Here is a 20,499-nt window from a genome sequence, read left to right as displayed (position 1 = left end):
GCAGTTATTCCCAACTTTTTGCCCCAGGGACCACTTAATGATTCTTTTCTGCTTGTTGTAGCAATTGCCGTCCTAGATGCTGCGCACTTTTAAATTGCGTATTTGTCGCTTCTTTTATTTCTCATATATATTGCATTACAATTTGAATGCCATAGAATTCCAGCTGTGACAACAATGAAGTGAGAACTTAAAGCAGCAACAGCGGCACAATTAAAAAATCAGTATGAATATTTCATGCGATGTACATGCCTGTCTGCAGCCACAAATCCACAGATGACCTGAATGAAGCTTGCGGGCTACAATTTGGGAACTCCTGATCCAGAGTGCAGAGAGTAGATTGACTCTAAGCTGAAACCATGGCATAGCTTCTGTCTCAGATGCCTGGGAACCCACTCTTTTTCATGTGGGGCAATTTCTGACACCAGCACTTTGGTGGCGGCTAGGTGTCGTTGTCTATGGGCCAGTGGGTCAGTTCTGTGCAGAGCCACAGGGGTGAGGGCTTAAAGCAGGGATTGGAAACCTGTGTGGTCCTCCAGATGTGATCTGACTCCAACTCCCAGCAGCTAGCGTGGCCAGTGGCCAGGGACAGTAAGAACTGAAGTCCAGCAACGTCTGGTTATCTGTCCCTGCATTAGAAGACAAGAGCTGTGATGGAGGTAAGGCGAGGCAGTAAAGGCAAGTGATGGTCTAACAGAGGGATTCCTCCAGATGCTGGACTCCAACTTCCAAGAGCTAGCATGGCCAATGGTCAGGGAGCTATAGTCCAGCACCATTTGGAGGGCCAAAGGTTCTCCACTTGTGGTGTAGACCAGCGGTTCCCAGCCTCGGGGCCGCAACCCCCAGTGGGGTTGGGAAGTAATCCGGGGGGGGGGGTTCGTGAACAGCAAAGACGTGATTTATTAATGTTTGTAAAGCAGTCTTCACTCTGTGGATGCTGCCTCCTCCTCCCCCTGCCACTGGGGATGAGGCCCACCCCCTTGCTCAGAATGAGAGGGGAAGACTTTTGTTGAAACATCAGAGCGTCTTTCAGGTGCGCCGAGGACAGGCCTGTGCCTACAAAACACGTGGCAGATGCTGAAGGAGGCTGACAGTGGAGCTACCAGGAAGAAAAGGGGGGCTCACTGCCACTGACTCCCATCTCCTCCCCACTGCTGGCAACACCCCCCCCTGCTTGGAACGAGAGGGGAGGGCTTTTGCTGAAGCAAAAAGAAGCGAGGCTGTGAGGAAAGACTGCTTCCCCCTTTCTTTTCTGGCAGCCTCGCTGCTGCCTCCTTTTCAAAATGATTTGTATTCGCGAGGCTGCCCAGATCTCGCCTCCGGCCAGACTGGCAAAGCTCGCCCCCATCTCCCAGCATTCCACCCCTTTCCTACTACACAGCACCCCCCATCTCTGTCTCTCCAGGATGCTGCGCCAGTTGAGGGCGTCCCCCCCCATGTGCCCAAATGCATGCCTGCAGGTGCTTGCAAGAGGTGCAGGTGTGTTTATGTGCGCATGCCGATCTGTCTCCTGCTCTTCTCTCATTCCCCAAGCACACCCAAGCCAAGTCGTCAGTTCTGATTATCATCCCGAGCAGAGCTTGGAAAAGTTCCTTTTTTGAACTACAACTGCCATCAGCCCAATCCAGCGGCCATGCTGGCTGGGGCTGATGGGAGTTGTAGTTCAAAAAAAGTAACTTTTCCAAGCTCTGATCCCAAGGCCTAAACACGCGAACCCCCTCCTCAACCTATCCACCCTGTTGTCTTTATAATCTGCCATCTCCATCACCACCATGTTGCTGCTTCTTGATAATTATTTTAAAAGAGAGAAAGCTCAGCAGGTTGGCTGAGGCAGGTGTCCAGGCATTGCAGTTCAGATTTATGTATTTATTTATTGCATTGATATCCCATTTGTCCTCCAAGGAGCTCAAGGTGGTGCACATGGTTCTCCTTTCCATTTTATCCTCACACCAACCCTGTGAGGCAGGCCAGGCTGAAAGACTGACCGGTCCATGGTCACCCAGTGGCATTCATGGCTAAGTGAGGATTTGAACCTGGGTCCTGGTCCAACACTGCGGCTCACTGGTTTTGGGAGACAGGACTGAACATCTTCAGACTATGTGTGCGTGTGTGGGGGGGAATGCCAATTTGGTTAGACCCTTGCATTAAGAAAAGAAAGCAACACCTCTCTGCAAATCAGCACATGAGGGAGTTTCTAATGCAGCTCATGATCCTGTGTGTGTTTTGGGAGCCCCTGGGGGTGTTTGTGTTTGGGAGTTCCTGGGGTGGGGAGTCCCTGGGTGTGTGTGGAGGGGGTTGTTGTGATGAATAAAAAGTGACATTTTTTAGTTCTTCATTATGTATTTTTCAGTTGAGAGAGACTAAAATTACAACCAAAAATGTTGAGGCCACAAACTTTTTTGAGCTTACAAAGGGGTTCCCACACTCATAAAGGTTGGGGACCACTGATGAAGACAGCGCTGAGCTGAGCGGGCCAGTGGTCTGACTTTGTATATAAGGCAGCTTCCTAATGCAAGTGGCTGTCCTTTGAGTGAAGCTATATAGAGTGTAACTAATTCTTGCTCCTATCTTTTAAAGGTTTAAAGTTTAGAAACAGCAGTTTCTTATTTTCTGTGTCAAGGCTGTGAATAAAGCAGCTCTTGTTTGAAAAAGCATGGGAAAGAAAGGCGTACTGTTGTATTTTTTAACCTAGGTTTTCAAAAGTTCAGGGAACCTTTTTTTTTTTTTTTTTGGCAGAGTGTATCCTGGAATTGGTTAAGAAGCCTCTTTTGCATGTCTAAGGATTCTGGCAGCACATTATTATCTTATTGAACAGAATTTGTATACTGTTTTCATCATAAAACCAGTTTTCATAAAATACCGTAAAATTATTGATCAGTCAGAAATTAAAAATAAGTTGGCCTATTTTTTTGTGACAAAATGTAAATAAAAAAAATACATTGTAAAATAAAAGTGCATATTAATGTACATGTCTGCTTTTCTGTATCTGGATGTTGTTGTTGTTATATGCCTTCAAGTCGATTTTGACTCGGCGACCCTATGAATCGGCAACCTCCAAGAGCTTGCTATAAACCATCCTGTTCAGATCTTGTAGTGTATCTGGGTAGACTTGCCTAAACAAAAAAGTTTTTAGCAGGCGTCTAACAGTACAGCGAAGGCAGCTGCCTAATATCAAAGGGCAGGGAATTCCAAAGTGTAGTTGCTGCCACACAGAAACATCAACTTCTTACAAATGCAGAGCGAACACTGGGTTGTCCTCCTCAGAGTAGACCCATTGAAATTGATGTGCCTAAGTTAGTCATGTTTGTTAACTTCAGCAGGTCTGCTCTGAGTAGAACTAGCACTGATGTGATGTGGCACATGTTGAAAGTGCCAGTTCCTCAGATCGTGCCCTTGGTGTGCAAAACAAAAACAAAAACAAAAGGTGCAGGCTGTCTGGTTTTTAAAACCTGAATGTGTTGCACAGATAGCAACTGCAGTAGCCTTCATTCCCTTCCCCACCCCCAAATCTGTGCAGCACCTTCTTGAACAGAAGGAATACTGGCTTCACACACCTGTTGGTGGGTTTCCTGGAGGCATTTGTTTAGCTCAGGGATGGGTAGCCCACAGACCAGATATGGCCTGGCAACTCTCAAGAAGTGGCCTGCCAGCTTCTGCTGCTTCATCTCCCAGTCTCGGCGCTGTGGTGATCAGCGCTGAAATCTGGAGACAAAGCACTCTGTCTTGACTTTAGAGTTGAAGAGTGCTGGGCAGAATCCCCCCCCCTTCCATCCTTAACAGACACCCCGGCGCTGGGATGGGGCGAGTTTGTAACAGCCCTCCTCCTGACTTGGACGTGGGAGGGAGGTAGCGGCAGCGGCAGAGAACAGTGTGTAACAGCTGCCTAGGTGGCAATCGTCTATAATTTTGAGGTGGGAGGAATACTCTGTCTGCATTGGCCTGGATTTTAACGGTGTGGGAAGTGGTTCAAATGATAAAATAGACGAATATAACTAGAGTAAGGGAAGTATGACAAGAAGCCACTTATCAAGAAATGGAGTTTATTTGTCATTTACTGGTGTAATACAACAGAATGTAGAATTGTGTTTGCTATTACGAACATTGTGATAAACCGGTGGAACCTGAGCTTGCTTGCTTTTTCTCTTCCCTCTTCCCTTCTGTTTCCTCTTCTGTCATGTCTTTTAGAGCATAAGCCAGTAGGAAGGGGCGGTCTTCTTCTTCTTTTAAATAGATCTTATCTAAGCCACTGCGGGAACCTTTAATGGCTGAAGAGTAGGGTGAAAATTCTTTAAATTAATTACCCCATGTATATGACTTGGCCTTATTAGCACTGCAACAGTACCTGTATGTAAGTGCTGTATGTGTATTCCTTTTCTCCCTTCTATATATTGTAAAATGATGGCAATAAAAATTCCTTTCTCTTTCAAAAAGCCTTTTAAGTAGAGACCATATCCCAGTCTGCATCGTAATTGTTACTAAGATTTTTTTAAAGTTTTTTATTAGTGTTTTGTCCCTGTTTTTTGCCACCCTGGGTTCCGTTTGGGAGGACGGGCAGGATATAAATTTAATAATAGTAGCAGCAACAACAACAATATTTTTTTTATTTATTATTGCATTTATGTTCCACCTTTCCTCCAAGGAGCTCAAGGTGGCATTCATGTTTCTCCTCCCTCTCCATTGTATCCCCACAACAACCCTGTGAGGTAGGTTAGGCTGAGAGGCAGTGACTGCCCAAGGCCATGCCCACTGAGCTTCATGGCTGCGTTGGGATTCAAACCCTGCCTCTCCATGTCACAGTCCAACACTAACCACTTTGCCACGCTGGTTAAGCCACAACCTGGAGTGTCGAAACAGGTTTGCCTCTAACTCGCGGTCGGTATGTTGGGGTTCAGATCTCTTTCCCTTTCTTTTGACCTTGACCCCTCTTGTACATTTGTCTTCTCAGCTGTGGCGGGACGGTTGGTGCCATCTTCACGTGCCCCTTAGAAGTCATCAAGACGAGGCTCCAGTCTTCGAAACTGTCCTTCCGCACACTCTACTACCCTCAAGTCCATCTGGGCACAATCAGTGGTGAAGGGGTCGTCCGGCAGACGTCCGTCTCTCCGGGCCTCATCCGGCTTCTGAAGTGAGTATTGTTATGTAAATTTGTATAGATATGAGCCGAGATCGTCAACGGTCTGAGATGCGTGTGTGCCAGTGTGTGCATTTACCTAAATAGCAGGCATTGAGATCACTGAGACTTAAGACTTGGTAACATAAGAAAAGCTATTTAATTTATAGAATACGTAGTAGATTAGAAAGGTATACCTAGTTCTAACTAAGTTGGAGGCGCAACGCCCAGGTTTGGGAGTTGCCCTCGTGGCTCAGGAGGGAGAGAGCAGAGACAAATATGTCTCCTCTCTCTCAGACAGTTGAAGAAGAGAAGAAGGGAAGGGCCGAAGGAGATGGGGCAGATAAGCTTCCCTAAGCATATCAGTCTGCGATGGAAGGAAGTCAGTCCGAGCATCACAGGTCAAGGTAGTCAAGCCTAGCCATCTGGAGGACCCGAACTCTATCTCCCTTCTGGAACATAAACAAAAGGACAAAACAGGAGTTGCTCTTGCCCCACTTCCAACAAGTATAACGCCCTCGGGGGACTAGGCCAGGAGTGGGGGAAACCTTTGGCCCTCAAAATGTTGCTGAACTACAGCTCCCATCAGCCTCCAGCCAGCATAGTCAGGGGTTATGGGATTGTAGTTCAGCAACATCTGGGGGGATGGGGGGGGTGCAAAGATTTCTCACTTCTGCTCTAGCCTTTGTCTTGGACTTTTTGCCTGGAAACTCCCAGAGGAGAGAATTCACACATTCAAAATGGATATGTGAATATCCCAGACATTTTGGGGAAAATCATTCCTAGCTTTGTTACTGCACGCTCGCATACAGGCCTAGTGCCAGCGGGTGGCCAGGCTGGGCATCCGCGTTAGTATTGGGTCATGGAGCACGATGGTTGAATGGATTGTGGAGCAGGAGCCACCCTTCCAGACGACGTCTCCTGCCGGCATGGGCTGGCTGCACCACATCCCGCGTTGCTGCATTGCTACGCCAACCCACTTTGCTCTCTGTTCTCAAGACACTCTTAAACCATGCTGTCCGGATCTGTTTCAGTTAATCGTCTCGCTTTCCATCCCCCACCCCAACATAGATCCATTTTGGAAAAGGAGGGGCCACGGTCGCTGTTCCGCGGGCTGGGACCAAACCTGGTTGGAGTTGCACCATCGAGGTACGAAGTTTGAAAAGTCATTTTAAAAAAAACACACCTTTCAAACGTCTTTAACTATCTCAGGGAAGCTGTTCTAATGTCTTGCGTAGCTCCCCAAACAGGCGATAATCCGCGTGATAGGGCGCACGTTTTGCAAGGGCTTCTGGCACGTCTTAAAAATGGCATCCCAGAATGTGTGGCATTTTTCTCCTTTTTTAAAAAACACATTGGCAGGGCCTTAGTTGTCTCTAAACTCGTTGGGTAAGCTTGCATGCTTCTTTATTCTCTAATCTGGGGTAGTGATTTAATTGGAAATGCAAACTTCTCCCTTTTCATTGCAAAGGCTGATGGTTTAGTCCTGGCCAACCTGCCTCCCCCACTCTTTTTCTCCTTGACAACACTGCTGAGATCTTAACTGAAAGTTCCTTTTTTTTTTTAAGGCTTTCAGATGAGAATAGCATCCTTGTTCTAAAGCTGGAATGATTTGCAAAGGGCTTTCTCTCTCTCTTGGGGCCGGAACAAAGGAAGGGAAGCTATTCCTCTGCAGAAATCAAAGGCATATCTTCTCCTCCTTCCTTTCTCAAGCCCTAAGTCTGGCATCCGTTCATTGCATATCTCTGCCTATTGCATCTCACAGGGTAGTTGCGAAGAAAAAGGGGAGGGGGAAGAGGAACCATGTCGGTCACCTTGAGCTCCCTGGAGAAAAAGGGGGGTATAAATCAAATGCATAAAACTCTAGCTTATTTTCCATGATTTGTGTGTGATATCATTTGCTGGAAACCGCAAAATGTGCAGAGTGTGTACGCTTTTCGGCCTGTTAACAAGACTGATAAAGGAAAAAAGCACAACAGTGCAAGCTGTCCACAGGATCCAGCCAGCCCTGAACATTTCTACCTGTTGCTGCAAATTCTTTTCCCCAACCCACACGGTGCAAAGTCTCTGAAAGCTACAGCTGACTCGCTTTGTTTTTCTAAATCTGTCCCCATTGAAGCCTATTGGGCTTTTGGCATTCCCCAACCTAATACTCCCCAGTTTTTTTGGACTACAATTCCCATCAGCCTCAGCCAGCATATCTGATAGGAATTGTAGACCCAAGCATCTGGAGACAGGGCACCAGGTTGGGGAAAGCAGCGCGAGACCATGGAGCAAGTGGAAAGTATTTGAATAAAATGATCGTTCTGATGTTTCAGCTTACCTACTTTTGTTTGCCAATGTTTTTTTTCATTAAACAGATGTGACGTACATGGTTTTTTGCTTTGGTTTTTAATGGGTTTAAAAAGTAAGGGGTCAGTCGTTGCTTGGCAAGGACGCCCGCTCAGCCAACCTGAATTTACCCATTAATTCGTGATTAGAACTCAGAACTTTCCCCCTCTCGTCTCTCGTGCAGGGCGGTCTACTTCGCATGCTACTCAAAGGCCAAGGAGCAGTTCAATAACATCTTTGTGCCTAACAGCAACATCGTCCATGTCTGCTCAGCGGGCTCTGCAGGTTTGTAACCGCAACTCAACGTGATGGGTTTCTTCCCCCCACTGCCCCGAGTCAGAACCACTGGTCCATCAAGCTCAGTGTTGTCTACACTGACTGGCAGCAGCTCTGCACAGGGTTGCAGAGACAGGGAGCCTTACCCTGCCCTACCTGGAGATGCTGCCGGGGGTTGAACCAGGGACCTTCTGCATGCAAGACAGATGCTCTACCACTGAGCTTACAGCCCTTCCCCATTTTGCTAAATATGCATGTTAAAAGATAAACCTTATCAAGCAAAAAACCAGCTCCTCCCCACTTGTGGTTCCCAGCAACTGGCTTCCATCTTGTGAGAACACAGGCCTGCATCTGCACTATATCACTTAAAGCAGTATCATACCACTTTAAACAGGCATGGCTACCCCCAAAGCATCCTAAGAACTGTAGATGGTTAAGGGTGCTCAGAGTTGTTAGGAGGAGTTATTGGCTGAACCTTCAGGAAAAACTTCCTAACTGTTAAAGAGTGGCACGACAGTGGAACCAATGACCTAGGGAGGGCGATGGGCTCTCTATCACTAGCGGCATTCAAGAGGCAGCTGGACAGCCACCTGTCAGGGATGCTTTAAGCTAGATTCCTGCATTGAGTAGGGGGTTGGACTCGATGGCCCCTTGTAGGCCCCTTCCAACTCTACGATTCTATGACTTTATAATTCTGAGAGACTCCCTATTTCCCTCACAGAGCTACTGTTCCCAGAGTTCCCCAGGAAGAGGGATTGATTGTTGAACCACTTAACCAATGGCAGTTCCCAGGATTCTTTGGGGGGGAAACTATGATTGGTTAAAGTGATGTGATGCTGCTTTAAATGTATAGTGCAGGTGGGGGCCCGAGAGCGCAAAGGTGAGCGGTTGGGAACAAGGTGTACAGGACTGCTCAACTTCCTGCTCTCTTCCAAATAAGGGAGGTGCCTTCTGAGGCCAGCTCATCTGTGCGTGTTTGTTTTTTGGAACTGAATCAAAAAGCGGCCTTTCCCTAGGCACAGAGCAGCTGTGTTTTCTATCAGCTCTCCTGTTACACAAGCTGCTGTCCAGCTCAAGCCAGACAGGAGCTTCTGATAAACAATGGCTACATGAGCCGCTTACGTAACTTGGGGACATCATGCCTTTTGCAGAAAACTTTGTTGACAATGAGGATGCTGAACTTGTCAAGGATTATCAATACCACAGTCATTAACCAAAATGGAGACAATAGTCAAGAAATTAGAAGAAGGCTAAGACTGGGGAGGGCAGCTATGAGAGAACTAGAAAAGGTCCTCAAGTGCAAAGATGTATCACTGGACACTAAAGTCAGGATCATTCAGACCATGGTATTCCCGATTTCTATGTGTGGATGTGAAAGTTGGACAGTGAAAAAAGTGTATGAGAGAAATCCATTCATTTAAAATGTGGTGTTGGAAGAGAGTTTTGCAGATATCATGGACCATGAAAAAGACAAATAATTGGGTGTTAGAACAAATTAAACCAGAACTATAATTAGAAGCTAAAATGAGGAAACTGAGGTTATCATACTTTGGACACATAATGAGAAGACATGACTCGCTAGAAAAGACAATAAAGCTGGGAAAAACAGAAGGGAGTAGAAAGAGAGGAAGGCCAAACAAGAGATGGATTGATTCCATAAAGGAAGCTACAAACCTGAACTTACAAGATCTGAACAGGGTGGTTTATAACAAATCCTATTGGAGGTCGCTGATTCACAGGGTTGCCATAAGTCATAATTGACTTGAAGGCATATAACAACAACAACAAGGGATGCGGGTATGCATGCCCCTTAATTTAATTTGGCAGTTTTACCTGTTTAGTTTTTTTATATGTTCCTACTGGGGATGCAAATTGCAGTAGCTGATGCGAGTCTCTACATACCTGTTAGAGCTGCCTTTGCATGACAGCCAAAGGGCCACGGCTCAAAGGCAGAGCATCTGCTTTGCATGCAGAAGGTTCCGGGTTCAATCCCTGGCAACTCCAAATAGAACTTAGCAAAGATTTTTGTCTGAAATCCTGGAAAACTGTTGCCAGTCAGTGCAGACAGTACGGAGCTAGATGGGCCAGTGGTCTGACTCATGAAACCACGGGGTGGTGATTTGGTTTCCTCTGGACCATAATAAAAAAAAATTAGTTAGCTTGCAAAGGCAGCTGTGGTAGTTATTTATTTGCATCAGCCATTGCAATTTGTGTAGGAACCTGTAAAAACAGTTCCAGCTGATAGAATTGCCAAATTAAATTAAACATTATAAAATTAAAACTCGGAGCATGAATGTGGCCATTCTTTTAATGCAAAGGCAGCTGCTGGAATCTGGGTTTGGAGGTTTTATGCTGAGCCATGATACACATGAGCCAGGACCATAGCAAAGCGGTAGAGCGTCTGCCTTGCAAGCAGAAGGTCCCAGGTTCAATCCCCAGCATCTCCAGATGGGGCTGGGAGTGTCCCCTGCCTGAAACCCCAGAGAGTTGCTGCCAGTCAGTATGGGAGATTCTGAGCTAGTTAGATGGTCTGACTTTGTACAAGGCACCTTGCTATGTTCCTAACGCAGCGGTAAAGCCCTCCCCATTGCAGTGCAGAAAGTCCCAGGTTTAGTATGTGGCAGTAAGTAGACACAAAAGAAGGAAGCTTCATACAGGCAACTCCTGTTAGCTGTCCCTTGTGCCTCCCCCCCCCCGCGCCCTTTTCACTATGCCCCCAAATCACCCCTGTGATCGCCTTCCAGCAGTCAGTGGATGACTCAGCAGTGCCATCTAGAGTTCTCTCCTGGGTGGTACATGTGCATTCACCCAGAGACTGATTTTCTCTGAATTTTGCACTGAACGGACCTGAAACTTGAAGAAAAAAGGATAATAGGCTTTTTTAAATGAAGGACGAAGGATTTATATTTGTGTTTAGACTTGGGCTTTAATGCATGTGGACACACACAGATTGTGACATTTAGTTGAATAACTGGTCCTAGGCATAACTAATTTTAAGAAAAATCCTTTCAAGCAATTAATTGGGCATCAGAGATGAGAGAAAGAACATTCGCTTATTTTTAATACAAGGATTTGGTACCTGGCTCTGCAGGTTTTTTGTCTTATAAACATAGGAAACTGCCCTGTCCCGAGTCAGACCGCAGTTCCATCTAGCTCAGTATTGCCCACACTAACTGGCAGCAGCTCTCCAGGATTTCAGGCAGGCATTCTCAGCCCTACCTTACCCTATGCTGGAAATTGAACACAGAACCTTCTGGATGCAAAGCAAGATGCTCTATTGCTGAGCTGCGTTAAGAGGGGATCCCTTGCGAGCACACTAAAGATACTACTTCTAAGATGCCTACTTTGATCTACAATTTTGTTACGTGCGTCACTCAGAGCTCTTTGATTAAGCCATTTATAAAACTTTTAAAGTAAAATAAGGTGGCACCTCCTGCAAGGGGGATGCATGTATCTTAAAAACAATTATTATTTTTCCTTTTTACCCATATGCAAACTTCTGCTGGTTACAATTTCTTAACTAGAATGATGAACATATTCATTTTCTCTTTATTTATTGATGACAATTTTGTTTGTGCAAAGAAATCCACTGAGGAACAAAGAAAGTTTAACACACGCACACATGGTTGTACCATTGATTCATCTATTCCTGGGGTAGCCAACGTGGTGCCCTCCAGATGTTCCTGGACTCCACCTTGCCATCATCCCGAACCATTGGCTGTGCTGTCAGGAGCTGAAGTCCAACAATACCTGGAGGGCACAGGCTTCTCATTGCTGTTTTAATCAGCATTAATAAAAGCCAGAGCAGCCACTCGTGCAGAGACACAGCAGGGAGCCTCCTTTCTGGATGGTGTTTCCAACCCCCAGGAGCCTTTAGCCAAGGGATGGGGAACTGGCGGCCCTGCAGATAGTGCTGAGCTCCCACTGTCCCTGACCATTGGACCTGCTGGCTGGGGCTGATGGGAGTTGCAGTCCAGCAACATCTGGAGGGCCACCGGCTCCCTATCCCTGATTTGTTCCAATACCATCTACTCTGTCCGGCAGCAGTTCTTGGGCTGAGAGAGAGAGCTTTGCCTGTCACCTGTTCTGTTTTTAGCTGAGGTTGAACCTGGGACCTTCTGTACGCAAAACCAGCTGACCTGTTTCCTTTTTTTGGCCACCTCTTCCCTCCCTGATGTTTTGCAGCGTTTATCACGAATTCACTGATGAACCCCATATGGATGGTAAAAACCAGGATGCAGCTGGAAAGGAGGTAAGGCAGGGCCTGGCGAAACAGCACCGCGGCGAACAAAGATGTCTTTGCGCAGGATATTCTGGGATTCAGGAGTAGGTGCATCAGCGCTGTGGAACCTTTTTAACCCCCACCCCACCCTGAGGGCCGCATTCCCTTCAGGGCAACCTTCCGGGGGCCACATGCCAGAGGCGGGCAGTGTCAGAGGCGAAACTGGGCGGAGTGATGAATACAAATGTTGCCTCTGTACAGCAGGTTTGTTTCTGCACACACTCAGACACCCTTCTGCGTCCTCCATCCAGACAAGGAAGAGGCATCATCTGAGTTCAGGGACATGTTTCTAGTCAGGCAAAAACACTCTGGGTGTGAAGGCCAGCAAAGGGTGTGGCCAGGGAAGAGTGCTGGGGGTCCGACCCAGAGGCCAGGGGGGCACATTCGGACCCCAGACCTGAGGTTCCCCACACCTGACCAGGAGTTTAGAGACAGCTTTAACTTTGCTCCTCTCTGTGCACAGAAATCTAGCAAGTCAGGGAGAAATCGAGGTTCAATGTTCCTAATGCTCTTCTGTGTCAGAATTTATATATGGAGGAGCATTCAGACCTTTCTTAACTGGCATTTTACCAGCTTTCTGGATGGATGAAGCTGCTGCTGTTTGGATTTTCTGCCACAAGCACCTAAAAATTTTGGAATAAACTGAATACCATTTCTGTTTTGGGGTGGCTAGGGTGATAGATTCTGGGTTGTATCTAATGCTAGTTTTACTCAGAAGAGACCCATAGAACTGAATAGGTGTGGCTAACTTGGGTCCATTAATTTCAGTGGGTCTACTCTGAGTAGGACTTAAATGGATACAGACCACTGAGGTCACATATGCTGACTCGAATCGGGTGTTGATCCCTGCTCTCCTGTATTTTTGCCTTCTAGAGTCAGAGGTTCGAAGCAAATGAACACTTTACAGTGCGCCCAGTATGTTTACCGGATGGAAGGGGTTCGTGGCTTCTACAGAGGCCTGACCGCCTCCTACGCTGGCATCTCTGAGACCGTTATCTGCTTTGCGATCTACGAAAGCCTGAAGAAGCACATGAGCGACCTCCGGTTGGCCCCTTCTCCCGCAGGCGGGACGGAGCGGAACTCCACAAACTTCTTTGGACTGATGATTGCCGCTGCCATTTCTAAGGGCTGCGCGTCCTGCATCGCTTATCCACATGGTACGTGAGCCTCTCCCTTTGCTGGGCTGGTCTTCCAACCAGGCACTGGCCTAGGCTGAGACGTGCTTTAGTTCATCTTCCTGAGAATCTCCTGCTTATTTTTTTAAAAAATCAAGTTTCTAGCCCATATTGTTGTGGGATAAATTTGAAAAGTGGGTGGGTGATGCCTGCTGGTGTCTTGGGAGCTAGAGAGGTGGCTGCATAAGGTTAAGGGTGTTTGGCCTTGCCCCCTCTCTAGCAACGCCAAAATTATGTAAATATGGTTTGTTTTGTAATGCCTGTAAGAAGAAAGCTTATCATGAGTGCTGGATTTTTCCCCGATTGTGGAATCTACACAGCTCCGGCTCAAGTTTCCTGCTACAAGAAATTGCTCCAAAAAAAATTGCTCCCTCTAATCTCCTATAGTCTATACTGATTGATTCTTACCAGAAAATTTACAGATGTTGGGTTGTATCCTAGAGTAGACCCACTGAAATTAATGGGCCCAAGTTAGTCATTCTCATTGATTTTAATGGGTCTACTCTAAGTAGGGCTAACATTGGAGACAACCCTAAATGCAAAGGGGTATGTTAAAGGGGATCACTGTCAGACTGAAATGCATCTCTCCCAATGTTGAAACGGGGGAAACAATTAGGTACAAAACGATTCAGTATTTTTATTTATTTTTAACTTGCTCGGTCAGGAGCACTAAGCAGCCATCCTTGATTGATAAATGGGGTGCAGTGTACTTGGCAAACCAATTTCTGGGAAGGGGCAAAAACATAATTGTAGCAGACTCTCCTTAAACACTTAAATGGGAATCATGTTATTCTACTGATTTCGGAAGACATTAGGTTTGTTCTTCCCACATCTAATTTCTCATCTCTGAAGTTGGGTTCCCTCTCCCTTTCTAATGTTGCCATGGAAGCTGCACAGTTGGGTCTATGTTCTAACACTGACATGTTTGCCCTGAGCAGCTGAGTTCTGGTTTTGTGACCTAGAATCATACATTTGTAGAGTTGGAAGGGGCCTATAAGACCATGAGTCCAACCCCCTGCTCAATGCAGGAATCCAACTTAAAGCATACCCAACGGGTGGCTGTCCAGCTGCCTCTTGAAGGCGTCCCGTGATGGAGAGCCCACCACCTCCCTAGGTCATTGGTTCCATTGTCTTACTGCTCGAACAGGAAATTTTCCCTGATGTTCAACTGAAATCTGGCTTCCTGCGACTTGAGCCCATTATTCCCCGTCCTGCACTCTGGGACAATCGAGAAGAGATCCTGGCTCTCCTCTGTGTGGCAACCTTTCAAGTCCTTGAAGAGTGCTATCATATTTCCCCTCAGTCTTCATTACTCAGGGCTAAACATGCCCAGTTCTTTCAATCTCTCCTGATAGGGCTGTTTCCAGGCCCCTGATCATCCTCATTGCCCTCCTCTGAACCTGTTCCAGTTTGTCTGCATCCTTCTTAAAGTGTGGTGTCTGGAACTTCCTAAAAGCTACTATTTGGATGTTTTAGGTTATGCATGCTACCAAAGATTAACCTCTCTCTTTCCTTACCCCAGAGGTTGTACGGACAAGGCTTCGGGAGGAAGGCACCAAGTACAAGACATTTGTTCAGACAGCCCGGCTGGTATTTCAGGAGGAAGGCTACCTGGCCTTTTACCGAGGACTCTTTGCCCAGCTCATGAGGCAGATCCCAAACACGGCGATCGTCTTGTCCACCTATGAGTTAATAGTGTACCTGTTAGAAGACCAGTTTAAGTAGCAGACCAAGACTTGAATTAAAAAAAACACACTTAAGACAAAAAGGAAAAAACCTGGTAATTCCACAGGCCAGTTTTTTCATGAAGAGCCATTTCAAACAATGACACAGGACTGGAAAGAGAGCTGGGAAATGATGGAACATTTTGCTTGACATGTGCTCTTTTTTTAAAGGTTTTATTTTCTGCTCTTTTGTTTTTTCTTCTAGGTTAATGATTTATGAAAGGTGTTGATGTTTAATGTTAATAGTTTAATTATTACCTTTTTTAACTTAAAAGAGACGAGGTTCGGAAATTAAAATCGACAAACTAAATTAAAATCACACTATTTAATTTACATACATATCTTGGGTCACACGTAATTTCCTTTCTCTTCCGCACAAGATGAAGCGCAAAGTCAATGAACAGATGTAGCACATTTTGGAAGATAGTATTTGTTAAATCTCTCAAGAGAAGAGGCAGTTGCTTACTGGGAGAGCTTTTCTGGGATTGCACAAACAGAGAAACTGGTGCCTGGCATGATTTGACACAGTGAGAATCTTGTGTTTGCTTTTTTAAACAACAGTAGCAACTTTCCAAGTTTCTAGCCCTGACGATTCCTAAAGAAAGCTTTAAGCAGGGATAGAAATGGAACAAGCAGCTCAGAGTGGCATATATGTTTCTCCTCCCTCTCCATTTTACCCTCACAACAACCCTGTGAGGTAGGCTAGGCTGAGAGGCTGTGACTGGCTCAAGGTCATCCAGCATTTGAACCCTGGTCTCCCAGATCCCAGTGCAGCACTCTAATCACTATACCACATTTGCCCCTGCCCACAGCTGCCATGTCAACCCCTGGAAGATTAGCAATGAAGGAATACACCCCAGTACTATATGCCATGATAACTAGGAAAAATAAAGCAAAATATATAGAAAATGTGTGTAACCTTATGCACATTGTTGAATCCAGCATTCCCAGGTGCTAACCCTGCATCCAGTGTGCGTACCTTTAGCATAACACACTGATTAACCCAGGTGTCTCCAGCATATATGGTATCCCCCATTCCTAAAACTTAATGCCTCATTTAATGTTCAGAAACTGCATTCTAGGTGCTATACAGAACCTTTTAGTGCACAGACCCTGCCCAGAGGGTTTGTAGCAGGATTTCCCAAACATCTCAGAGCCAAGGCACAAGCTGTGTTGTAACCTCAAATGAAAATAGAAAATGTCCTTCAATTCTTGTTCTCAAAAAGGGTGTTTTTTGTTTTAAAAAGGGATGGGGAATCTGTGGCTCACCAGATGTGATATACTCCCATTTGGCCCTCCAGAAGTTGCTGCACAATTCCAATCAGCCAAAGCACAGCCAATGGCCAGGGATGATGGGAGTTGTAATCCAACAATACCCAGAAGATTGCCGTGTGTGCAAAATGCATTGGCTAGATTGCTCACTGGGGCAGGGTATCGACAACATGTCACTCCACTGCTGAATGAATTGCAATGGCTGCCCATTTGCTACCGGGCCAAGTTCAAGGTTCTAGTCTTGGTGTACAAAGCCCTATACAGCTTGGGACCAGGATACCTGAAAGACCGTCTTACCCTTATATACCCAGTCAATCACTGCGCTCTGCAGGTGAGGGCCTCCTGCAGATACCATCTTATCAGGAGGTTCGTTCTGCACAATATAGGAAACGGACCTTTAGTGTGGCGGCACCTACCCTGTGGAATTCCCTCCCTTAAATATTAGACAGGCGCCATCTGTTATCTTTTCGGCGCCTACTGAAGACTTTCCTCTTTCAACAAGACTTTTAAGTTGAGACCTATCCCAGTCTGCGTCTGTGTTGGAATTGCTTTTTAAGATGTTCTTAAACCTTTTAAAAAATGTTTTTAATCTCAAATGTTTTGAAAGCTTTTTTAAAGTAACTTTTTGAAGATGTTTTGTTTTAATGTTTTAAAGTTTGTTTTTATGATGTTTTAATGTTTTTGGTGCTTTTGTTTGCTGCCCTGGTCTCCTGCTGGGAGGAAGGGTGGGATATAAATCAAATAATAATAATAATAATAATATTCCGTTACTCAGAGCAGCCTTCCTTCAACCTGATGCCCTCTCGCTGTTTGACCTACAGCTCCCATCAGCCCCAGCCAGCAGTGAAGCACAGGGCTTAGACCAGTCATCGTCTGGGGCACATCTCCCAATTGAAAGATTGGGTGTGCAGCAGCATCTGCAGGTCCACACCTTCCCTATCCCATTGTAGCAGGGACAAAGCCTTCTGGACTGCTGCTCATTTTTGTGTGTGTGTGCAGAAATGCGCCAGAAGGCGTATCTTGGACCCAGGCTGTAAAATGTTAACTATAACTTGATAACACAAACCTTGAAGCCCATTTATTTATTTATCCCCCCCCCCCGCCATCATGTCCAGTCCGAGCCTTAATTTTTAGGCAAGGCAAACTTAATGGCAGATCCACACCATACTTTTAAAGCGCATGACTTGTCCCAAAGGAACATGACTTGTTCCTAGGGACCGTGGTTTCCCTTTAACAGAGGTACAATTCCCAGCAACCCTTAACAAACTACCATTCCCTTGCTTGATTCTTTGGGGAAAAGCCATGTGCTTTAAATGTCCCTTGGATGTGCTTTAAATATAATGTGTGAGATTATATCCTTATATGATCTGTGTGTGTGTGTGTGTATATATATATATATATATATAATATGAAATTATGAATTTTGAAATGTGTTTTAATTCTTTTTAATATTGTGTTTTAGATTTTGTCACCCACCCTGGGACCAACTGGTGAAGCGTGGGCTATAAATAATAGTAATAATCTGTGGGATGCATCCCATGCTAATCCTTCTTAGAGTAGACCCACTACAGTGAATGGACATGGACAAGTTAGGCCTATTAATTTCAGTGGCTCTATATATGGTTGCATCCAATTAAGTCCTCAGAGAACATCCATTGAAATGAATAGGCCTAAGTTAGTCATGTCCATCCATTTCAATGGGTCTACTCTGAGTACGACTACCATGGGATACAACCATGGGTGGGCATGTGCTTATACATATATAGTGGGTATACACCCACAAATATGTTTATTTATTTATTAGATTTGTTAGGCGCCCATCTGGCAGAGGTTAATCTGCCACTCTGGGCGAGGTACAACAAAATACAATACAACCCATGTAAAAACAATTCAAAAAGCAAACAGTATAAAATTTAAAAACGGAATAAACCCCCACGGAACTACCCTCTGCCACCCTAACCCCCTTCCCAAGCCTGGTTAAACAGCCAGGTTTTCAAGGCCCGACGAAAGCATAACAAGGTGTATTAATACTGTACCGAGGTGCGTCTGGCAACTTCATCGTACAACTGTCAGCGAATGCTGAAGATGCACCTCTTTACCCTGGCCTTCGCCACCCGAGATATAAACTTTTAGTTGTTATGCGCCTTCAAGTCGATTTTGACTTATGGCGACTCTATGAATCAGGGACCTCCAATAGCATCTGTTATAAACGACCCTAGATCTTGTAAGCAGGTCTGTACCTTCCTGTATAGAATCAAGCCATCTCTTCTTTAGCCTTCCTCTTTTTCAGGTATTTTTAGGACCCGCTCTATTTTCTGTGATGTTGTTTAGGTTGTTTTCAATTATGTTTTAAAAGTGTTGTAACCCACCCTGGGACCTTTGGGTGACGAGTGGGTAATACATTCTAATAATAATAATGCCCGTGGAATTGGGAACTTTGCGCCCCCCCATAAAGCCGGGTCCTGATCTCTGCCCCTTTAACTACTGCTCACCCTATGGTGGAATAATAAAGGGGGTCGCAATTTCTCGTTTATCTGTTCACTCCCAGTGGCGTCCAAAACCGAGCGGCTCGTCCTGTCTGCGCTACGGCCTTCTTTATCAAAAGCGCCCCAAACGTCTGGGCAGCGCAGCGTGACAAACCTTAAAGGGTGCAGGCTGGCCAGTCTAAAATATCCGGCACGACGTCTGCTTTTCAACGGCTCCATCCGTGAGTCCCTTCTCAAGGACGGCTTCTCGTGCCTGACTGCTTCCGCCCGAGGGCTGATCCGTACACGCACACACGCCGTCTGGCACGACCGTGGCCTTTCACGCGGCTGCTCTTCCCTCGCCGCCACGAACGCCCCCACCGCCGCCCACCTTTCCCACCCACGAATCCCTCTCTATAAGTCGCCGGGACGGGGACGGCTCGTCAATCGGGACAGGACGAGGTGGTCGTGGGAACGGCTCCCGCGCGCGCGCTGCAGTCCGATCCGAAGACGGGAACTCCCGTTAGGTTTCCAAAGGGGCAACGCCACGCCCATCCGGCAGCCTTGCGGGCGGGTCTTACTCGGAAGTAAGCGCCATGCTGGGTCTGGCGGGCTCCCCTCCCGGGAAAGCTAGCAGAAGGACCGCAGCCTCGGCTTTCTTCTCTTCCCTTCCCAAGGTCTGGGGTCGGGCTTACCCGCGCTGCGGGCCGGCGACGGGCGGCGCAGGAGGAAAAGGGGCGGATCGGCGCCTCCTGGAAGAGGAGGAGCAGCAGCCGGAGAGGAAGGTCACGCCGCTTTAGAAAGAGGGAGGAGGAACAAGGAGAAGAGACAGGGAGGGGAAAAAAGGAGCCGCTCTAATTACCCGCCGCTCCTCCTGCTGCAAAACCTTCCTCCACGCGTCGCGTCTCGCTCTGATCTCCAGGCGGCTCTTTCTGCTTCAATGCAGGCGGCCGGAACGTTCGGAGCAGCTGACGGGAGAGGTGCGAGCGGCTGATTGGACACTCCGCGTTCTCAAAGGGCTGTTTGTTACTCGAACGTTCGAAAGGGCTCGCGGGGTTCCGAAGACGGCAGCCGAGCGGTCTAAGAGCGCGTCCTCAAAGGCGGGAACGCTTTCGCTTGGCGCCGGCCCTTGCCCTTCCACCCGACCTCGCACGCGGAGCAGACTCGCTTCTCCTCAGCCAGCCAGCCTCGCTTCTCTTTTTCCACGGCCGCCCGCCTTTTGCACGAGAAAGCCTGAGCAGCGGCCGTTGCGATTCCGTTCCCTCCTCCTCCTCGCCACCTTTTCCTCCTGCAGAACTAGCGGCCATGCAGGGAGTCGGCGCGCTGCTGGCCGGCTGCCCTACCGCCGGCCTGGCTGGGGGCCTGGGGGTGACGGTGTGCGCCGCCGCCGCCGGGGGAGTCCTGCTGTACAAAATCGCCCGGAGGTAAGGCGTGCAATTGCTTTGTGTAGATTCCGCCGACGTCGCGTGTTTCAGCTCTAATAATAATAAAACACTAAGGCTAGTTTCTTTTTTTAAAAGCCCCACCACGCGGATCATTGGAGCTTCCTCCACGAGGCGGGCATGTCTAGGATCCAGAGGCCCAGGCAAGCCAAACTGGGCGGGGGCGTCGCCGCCTTTGGACGGGGGACGAGCACGAAGGGCGTTTTTGAACCCTCCCCTTTGAGTTGTCTGGATCTTTTCCGCGGGGGTGTGTATGTGTGGTGCTTCCCCACACCCCCTTCTTTTGTGTCCTATTTTGAGGAAAAGAATATTTGTGGTGTATGGAGATTGTTGGGGGGAAGGCCCGCCCTCTGCCCTAGTCAGGAATCCCTTGCAGGAAGAGGATTATCGGGATCTTTATTAAAACGCGGCAGAGTGCTGTGGAG

General features: G+C 47.1%; 2 protein-coding genes and 1 long non-coding RNA gene across 5 annotated transcripts in view; 2 read left to right on the top strand and 1 right to left on the bottom strand.

Moving 5' to 3' along the window:
* Positions 1-15,079, top strand: part of SLC25A33 (solute carrier family 25 member 33) — a 24,560-nt gene extending 9,481 nt beyond the window's left edge. The window contains exons 2-7 of the mRNA XM_061601728.1: positions 4,943-5,122; positions 6,179-6,256; positions 7,623-7,723; positions 11,900-11,966; positions 12,870-13,153; positions 14,694-15,079. Of these exons, the coding sequence (XP_061457712.1) occupies positions 4,943-5,122; positions 6,179-6,256; positions 7,623-7,723; positions 11,900-11,966; positions 12,870-13,153; positions 14,694-14,896 (913 nt within the window). The 3' untranslated portion in view covers positions 14,897-15,079. The remainder of the gene's footprint in view (positions 1-4,942; positions 5,123-6,178; positions 6,257-7,622; positions 7,724-11,899; positions 11,967-12,869; positions 13,154-14,693) is intronic.
* LOC133372723 (uncharacterized) lies at positions 4,021-20,200 on the bottom strand. Its single transcript, XR_009759532.1, has 3 exons — positions 18,808-20,200; positions 14,689-14,853; positions 4,021-5,559 (listed from the first exon to the last, which is right to left on the bottom strand). It is a non-coding gene; the product is annotated as an uncharacterized LOC133372723 (long non-coding RNA).
* TMEM201 (transmembrane protein 201) overlaps positions 19,061-20,499 on the top strand; it is a 48,099-nt gene continuing 46,660 nt past the window's right edge. The window contains exon 1 of one of the 3 annotated variants that reach the window (XM_061601726.1): positions 19,061-20,056. In XM_061601726.1, the coding sequence (XP_061457710.1) occupies positions 19,938-20,056 (119 nt within the window). In that variant the 5' untranslated portion in view covers positions 19,061-19,937. Of the gene's footprint in view, positions 20,057-20,179 lie in introns of those variants that run through there. The other 2 variants (XM_061601727.1, XM_061601724.1) reach the window with 2 other exon arrangements.

This window comes from Rhineura floridana, chromosome 18 (genome assembly GCF_030035675.1).
Source record: "Rhineura floridana isolate rRhiFlo1 chromosome 18, rRhiFlo1.hap2, whole genome shotgun sequence".
NCBI lineage: Eukaryota > Metazoa > Chordata > Lepidosauria > Squamata > Rhineuridae > Rhineura > Rhineura floridana.
Note: the sequence above shows the minus strand (reverse complement) of the source record. Positions and strands in the feature narration are given on the sequence as shown.